The following is a 7,643-nucleotide window of genomic DNA, read 5'->3' as shown; positions in this document are numbered from 1 at the left end:
CTCCAGTACTCTTGCCTGGCAAATCCCATGGACGGAGGAGCCTGGTAGGCTGCAGTCCATGGGGTCGCTAGGAGTCGGACACGACTGAGCGACTTCACTTTCACTTTTCCCTTTCATGCATTGGAGAAGGAAATGGCAACCCACTCCAGTGTTCTTGCCTGGAGAATCCCAGGGACGGGGGAGCCTGGTGGACTGCCATCTATGGGGTCGCACAGAGTCGGACACAACTGAAGTGACTTAGCAGCAGTACCAGCAGCAGTGATAATACTAATTATCATGTAATGATCAATTACACTTCCCAAGAGCAGGCTGCAAAACAAAAGAACCCAGGTCAAGTTACTAGCCCATCACAAAAGATCTAAGATTTAAAGAAGCAATGGCCCCCAGGACCCCCTTTTGTTTTGGCTTCAAGTTTCAAGAATGGAGTATATTAAACGCTAAATTGGTATATAAAGAGATGGAATCTAATTCTTTAAAACATAGGGTGAAGCATTGTTGCTCACTCAAATTTTGAGGCTTTTACTCAGTTTTATTAAAAAAGAAAAAAAAAAACATCAGACATGTGTCTCATTCAGATTAACATTGAACTATACAAAAGCTTTTCAGATGGCTGAAACTTAACTTCACATGCCAAAAGCTTAGATTTGAATTAACTTCAAAACTTAAAAAGGTATGCAATTATTGATACGCAAATGAGAACACATGCCCAGAAGGTAAGCTGCACAAAACCACTTGGTTGGTAGAACTGCGCTTCAAATCATGGCCTTCCTCTACTAGTTTCTCCTCAGAACAGAATTAGGTCATTGGTCCAAAGTCATCTAAACCTTAAAAAGTTTATAATGGAAAGCACTTTCAATAAAGTTCCCTGTGTCTGCAAGGAACTTATCATGTCAACTTCATTTAATCCTTCACTTGTTAACCAAAATCCACACTTCAAATAGCACTAAGACCAATTCTTTCACATGGTGTCCTACAAAATAAGTTAACGAGAAGCAAAACAACTTCAGTGACGATAAACGCATATCATCGTTTATTTAATGTTTAAGCTCTTGCACTAGATTTTTACAAGCTGGTGAACACTGACAAATTATTTCTCCCACAGAACTATAACCACTTGTTCCCGGACAGTATAAATAGATGGTTGAGCTAACGTTAATACACATCACCATTTTATCAATTACATAATAAAACAAATTGTCAAGTATCCAAATATTAAGTTACACAGCTCAAAAGGTATATAAAATATTAAACGTCTGCTCAATTCATTAGCAGAAACCCACTTTATTTTGCAAGAGAGACTGGGAATCACACTTAAAACTAAGTCGGTAAACAACTTCAGGTAAGTATGAAAAAAAATTACAAGAATTTCAGAAATTTTGATTAAGAATTATTTTAGTTACAGTAACAAAGTATTTCTACCTTTTAAAAAAATATTTACTAAATTAAAGCGCATATTCTACATGTTCTGCACAAGACAAAGGCAACATTTTACTAAAAATACTTAATAGTCCCCTCCCATTCTTTTTTCAGGCCCTCCCTGTAAGTTGCACCCCGAAGTGCAAACATTAAAATGAACTGTAAGGCTTTTGTCTGGAGACATTAAAGACATGTGCTTCTGTACAATGTAGATTTTCAAAATGGAGGCCTTCTACAACATAAAATGAGATTTATAGAAAGATATTAAATAATCACTGTAAGACTTGGTTAATTAAAAAGGGAGCAAATCTGATGGATACTGGTATGAATGTGGGAGATGTAAACATATTGTGAGCAAACAAACCTCATAGGCCCTATTTTCTATGTTTGAAATGATGCAAGGAATAAACCACATAAGGTCCAGAGTGTTCATAGTTCCTGGGATTTGTTCTATATGATACTAAAAATATACAAGTATTGTGCTGGGTATTTTGGCACCTAGTCTTTCTAAATTTATTACATATTGGTAAGATTCTGGCATGGAAACAGATTTAATGACATGACTCAATACTGCATGATTTCAGGAAAGGTCAATTGGTACAAATTATAAGCACATACTAAATGCTGAACAGCAAGAATTCTTTACTAGTATCCAAATAGGTTTATCATAACCTGAACAGAGACTACAATTCTGCCAGGCCTATGGCCTGGTAAAACTGCTTTTCAACACTCCTTATGGAAGCTTCATCAGACTTATTCACCAAGTCAACCGGGCTATCTGCTATGTATGACAAATTCCATCCTGTCTCAGGTTCCACTTCCAATCAATGGCATCATGCACCCTGGTTTTACTGAATGCAACAGTTGTTTCTATGTCCATTGGAGTCTTTGAAGCGCAGCCGCATTTTAGGACGATACTTCTCCAAATACAAAAGTTGCTTGCTGTTAAAAGCTCCTCGCCGCTTTCTAGAAGGAAGAAAACAAAGGACATAATTAAAGCAAAGTCCTTCTGGCATATTAACATTTACTGTTCCATAGCAGGCAATTATCACCCTTCTTGTAGCAATTTATCTTCTGATTATTAAATTGTGACTTAATGGAGAAATATGGACTGGCAACATGTGTAAAGGGGAAAAGAGCTGTAAAAAGTTAATTTTCTCAATCTTTGGGGTGATGGTGATTAAAATAGTCAAAATTTATGAATCCATTCATATAAAGTCCAAGAAAAGGCAAAACTAGTTTACTGTAATATGTAGCCGAAAGAAAGTGCCTCTGGTGGCTGGGAGACTACAAAGAGCATGAGGGCATTTTCTGGAATCACTAATATATTCTACACACTGCATTGAGTAGCTATTTTATTTGGCTGTTATGGTCATCTATCTGTGAGATCTGTGCATTTTACTCTATATAAACTACACCTCAATAAAAAGGCAAATAAACAACTTCATCAAGAATTTAAAGTAAATCAATAATTCACAGAATTATTACTGGATTAGAATTTTTATAGTATGAACATCTATGTGAATGGGAAAGATATTTCCTGGTGTCAATACTATCTCAATAATGAACAAAATGGTCAGATAGGCTCTTAGAAACAAATTGCTTTCATAGTATTAATATATTTAAATTCACCAACATTCAATGAGGAAATAAAAAGTGCAAATGAAAAGAACTTATTAAATACATACTGTCTTATGAACTGTACTGCATCTTCATATTTCATTCCACCTTCAATTAATGCTAGGGCAACAAGCACTGGAGCTCTGGTGAAGAATTTTTGATATATTATTTTTCAAAGTCAAATTCTGGAAAATTCAATACTCCAAACATTCCCCTATCCAAAACCACTATTATTTATGCCACACTTCCTGTGTTAGTATTTATAGAAAATGTTGGACATTAATAAAATATCACTTTCGCATATCCAGGTTTTCATCTATAACAAAAAGAAAACTAGTAACTACATAAACTAACACAAGTAAGTCTAGAAATTAAGAATTCTATTACTGGAGAGCAGTATCTTGATAAATGCTGACAATATTTCCTTAAGTTCCTAGCAGTGAAAAATACTTTCCACTTAAGTATCTTCCAGAAAAATTTGCTTTGTTTCATGATCAATTAGACTGAGACACAGCTGCATGCCCACCTCTCCAGGGCCATGCGGTTTCATTTCACTCTTCTCCACTTGGACTTTTTTGGGGGCAGCAGGGGCCAAGGGCATTGGTAATAATATGGACACATGTATTTTGGCACTACTGGGTAATGAGTTCCTACTGAATCAGGATGCAAAAATATACCACATTCAATGCAAATCCATCTTAGTGATTTTCCCAGTAAGCTCGGACAGTGACTATAGGTACAACTTAGAACACATAATTAAGCAATTCTGCCCATAGAAGCAAGTATAATAAATTTTAGCAATAGCACTCGTCAGTTCCAAATATACTGGAATACATTACTCTGTTACACTCACCTACTTTCAGTAAGCCAACAGAGCAAATTGATTCACAAACTGGTGACTGTCTTTACAGGAGCCAAAAATGAAGCTTTCACTAAGAATTAAGATCGACACCATTAAATGGGTTTACAAAACCCTCTTACCTGCCAAGGCCTGCAACACAATGAACAGCAATACAACAACCAGGGTCTTCACGAAACTTAATTTTCACAAGACTTAACCAATCATCAACAATCTGGTTAGATGGTGGTGCACCATCATCAAAAGGCCAATCCTAAGTCAAAAGAATATACATTTTAGATTTTTAATATAAATACCACACTAATAATTCTAAAATTCTAACACCCAAATGTTTTCAAAAGCATTTTATCTTTAGTAAGTGCTTCTTTATGAAACCCCACAGTCAAAGAAATGCAAATAAATGCTGAATCTTTATGAAGATCTTTTATTACTTTAAATCTCTGGTCAGCTTTCACCTTAATTGGAAACTAAGACTATAATTTTATAACAACTTAAACTTGCAGCACAGTAATATAAACACAGAGGAACCATTAAACACTTACAAGAACATGGATGCCTTCTTTCTCCACAAGAGTAGTGTCATAAGTTGCTTCACATACTCTTACGATTGTGGTGACTCCATACTTCTTAAGTTCCTGGATAAAAACATGGAAACAGAGAAGGGTTTATACAAACGTTTTTCCTTTTGTTTTGTTCTTATTTTTAATGGGCTCTAGAGGATGGGATGGGAAAATAATCACATTATTCTTGCTCAGTTTGTCATTTTGATCATCTAATAGGTACTGCTGGTTAACAGAAAATCATATATGTTGAAAAGAGAAGCAATCTTTTACTTTAAATGACTATACTAAAATAGCACTGAACAGCAATGTTAAACCACAGATTTTTAATAAATTTTAAGTTAAAAAAAAGTCCACGACCCTTCATTTACTGAAGTTGTTTACAGTCATGGCAATGCTGGCTGGCTGAGGCACTGACAAAGAGAATCAGAAGCCATTCAGGAACCAAAGGAATAACTCATGACAAAGTCATTTGACTTGACATATATTAATTCTTTAAACTTCTTCTCATTTGCAGCATACAGTATATAGTTTAGAGCCTTAAAAATATACTTAAAAAATCTAAAATCTCAAAAATGCAGTGTTAAACTTCCCACCATTTAAGATTATAGGCTTTGAAATGCAATGTATTATTACTAATTATAACACTTGGCATTTAAAAAATATATTGATAATAAAATTTAAAAGCACTCCTATGATCTGGGGGGGGCTATTTTTTATTTGATTATCTATAGATATTTATAAAATGAAATGCATGTGCATACAAATTAATTATTCAACATTACAATCCTTTCTGACAGTCAAGAGGTTAAGCAGTGAGACAGTTTTGACTATCTAGCAACCACCAGAAACACAGTTAAATCAGTGGCTGAAGATTGTATCCTAAGTGTCAAGAGGGCCAAGACATAAACTAACTTTGGTTTATAGTTGTCAGCCATTATGCTTAGAAAATGTAAAAAACCCACAAAGTGAGCCTCCTTCCAACAACTTTATAAGCAACAGCCACAGGTAACAGTTCACATATAAATTTCAATGAAGAAAACTGTGAGGCATGAGGAATTAGATATTAACTTATAAACCTAATCTATTTCAAGTACATGGCCTTCTCAAAAATGTATAAAATAATTCACCTAACCTAGAGAAGACAGTGATATTTCTGGGAGTTGGAGCTATTGTCATCAACCACCTCACAATTTTCAAAACACTGCTATATAAAAGCTCCACTATTACACTACAATCAGTTTAAGCTATTAAAAAGCATCAAAACTCACCTCTATAAATTTGCTTAATGTTGCATTAGTTGGGTTGTGTGTAATAAGAAATCTCATGTTCCTGTATGTAACTTCCACAGGAGCTGGGCGGTTCATTCGAGCCATGTTAATTTAGTTAAAAAACACTCAATAGGGATATGAAAGAATTTAAAAAATTGAATACAGAAATGATGCAAAGAAACACAGTCAACTTTAATATACTCCACTTGAAATTCTCAGTGCTTTTAAGTATGAAGTTGGGAGTAATGAATGAATGAACCTCTTAACAAGAAGCAGCAATTTTTCAATCCAGTAATACTGAGGCAATAGAAAGGAAGTGCACTGAGGTTTACCCCATCCAGATCAGAACTCTTGTATAAAAATGCTCTGTGGATTTCAATTCAACACTTTTGTGTCCAGGTTAACCAGTCTTTTGGGGGCTTCTTGGTTGAGCAGTAATGAATTTCTGCAGTTCACTTGTCTGCATAGAGGTCGTGCTGTGCCTGGCAGTAATCTCCACTGCCCTTCAGAAACTCCATAAATGTGTGACCGAGAACACCACAGAACTGCTGTTTAAAACAGAGAAAAATGTTGCTTTCAATTCAAAAGGAACATGTTTTTACAGTATTTAACTGCATAGCTATCTTTTCAAATTCTGGCCCAAGCTAACTTTTTAACTTTCACTTGAACCACAAAAATACAGGGTGACTACAGGTTAAGTCAATAAGCAAAGATTACTTTAAATTAAAATTACTGATCTAATACAACTACTGCTCAAAGAATATCACTGTTACATTTGGTGAATATCCCTTATATACATTCTTCTATTAATTATTCCTTTTAATACTCAGCTATTTGCTTTACACTGTTATAAACTATTATGCACAACTTTCTATATTGATTTTTTCCAACTGGCAAAATATTGTTACATATTACAAAAATTCACTATATTGGTCAATACATTAAGAAAAGAAATTCATTTTCAAAATGCTACCATATATACTGTCCCATTCATTCCTTCACAACCTATTAACTTACTATTTCCCTTTAACAGTTATCCCTCATTTGAGTCTGGAAGTTTATCAACTGGTTACATGAAACATAAGCACACTACATACACATACATAGAACTTCCATTTATAACTATAAAAAACATGTCCATAATTGTAATACTCTTTTGTAGTTTGTATTTTGGGGGAACCTTCAAACACCATCCAAAGGACCACCTTATTAAGCTTGTTGCTGCCGGTGGGGGCCTGATCCTCATTAGGAAGCCTAAGCCAGACAGTGACGTGACTCAAACCATCAATACAGTCGTGTACCATGCCAAACCTGATTTTGATCAGCGCTTCTGCACACAGTACATCACCTATGAGGACTTTTCTAATCATTGCCCAGAAAGGGTTCAGCAGGGCAAAGTCTGGATGGCTCCTTCCAGCTGGTTTATAGATTGTGTGATGTCCTTTGAGTTGCTCCCTCTTGACAACTGAACTCCCACAGTGTGATAACCTAGTGATTGCACTGTTTTCATCAGTCACATTTTTACAAATAGGTACACTCATTCATCGGAGAAGGCGATGGCACCCCACTCTAGTACTCTTGCCTGGAAAATCCCATGGACGGAGGAGCCTGGTAGGCTGCAGTCCATGGGGTCGCGAAGAGTCGGACACGACTGAGCGACTTCCCTTTCCCTTTGTATTTTAAAATCAAAATTTCACTAATTCCGTCTTAAACTGAAATCTAATCCAAAGAAAACGACAGAGGGAAGTGTAGTGTTGTTTAGTCACTACACTGTGTCTGACTCTGCAGCCCCACTGACTAGTCCATCAGGCTCCTCTCTCCATGTGATTTTACAGGCAAGAATACCAGTGTGTGTTGTCACTTCCTGGGGTGGTAATCTAGGGGAACTGGTGTCAAGGGGAACTGGTGGTGGGGTGG

The 7,643-nt window shown here is 35.9% G+C and overlaps 1 protein-coding gene across 1 annotated transcript; it reads right to left on the bottom strand.

The window, feature by feature from the left end:
* Nucleotides 1–1,007: 1,007 nt before the first annotated feature.
* Nucleotides 1,008–7,320, bottom strand: PTP4A1 (protein tyrosine phosphatase type IVA, member 1). Its single transcript, XM_010840804.1, has 5 exons — nucleotides 5,727–7,320; nucleotides 4,438–4,530; nucleotides 4,018–4,148; nucleotides 3,105–3,179; nucleotides 1,008–2,382 (listed from the first exon to the last, which is right to left on the bottom strand). The coding sequence occupies exons 1-5, from the start codon at nucleotides 5,829–5,831 to the stop codon at nucleotides 2,265–2,267; spliced, it is 522 nt and encodes a 173-aa protein (XP_010839106.1). The 5' UTR covers nucleotides 5,832–7,320; the 3' UTR covers nucleotides 1,008–2,264.
* Nucleotides 7,321–7,643: the final 323 nt, after the last annotated feature.

This window comes from Bison bison, unplaced genomic scaffold, assembly GCF_000754665.1.
Source record: "Bison bison bison isolate TAMUID 2011002044 unplaced genomic scaffold, Bison_UMD1.0 scf7180017864147, whole genome shotgun sequence".
Classification (NCBI taxonomy): domain Eukaryota; kingdom Metazoa; phylum Chordata; class Mammalia; order Artiodactyla; family Bovidae; genus Bison; species Bison bison.
The sequence above is the reverse complement of the archived record's forward strand: the minus strand, read 5'-3'. Positions and strand labels throughout refer to the sequence as shown.

What these genes read in the sequence shown, in the direction of transcription:
- PTP4A1 (XM_010840804.1), bottom strand. Translation starts at nt 5,831, where the DNA reads ATGGCTCGAATGAACCGCCCAGCTCCTGTGGAAGTTACATACAGGAAC. An exon ending in CATTAAGCAAATTTATAGAG is followed by an intron (nt 4,531 to 5,726) that starts GTGAGTTTTGAT and finishes GTTTTTATCCAG; the next exon opens with GAACTTAAGAAGTATGGAGT. An exon ending in TGTGTTGCAGGCCTTGGCAG is followed by an intron (nt 3,180 to 4,017) that starts GTAAGAGGGTTT and finishes ATTCTTCACCAG; the next exon opens with AGCTCCAGTGCTTGTTGCCC.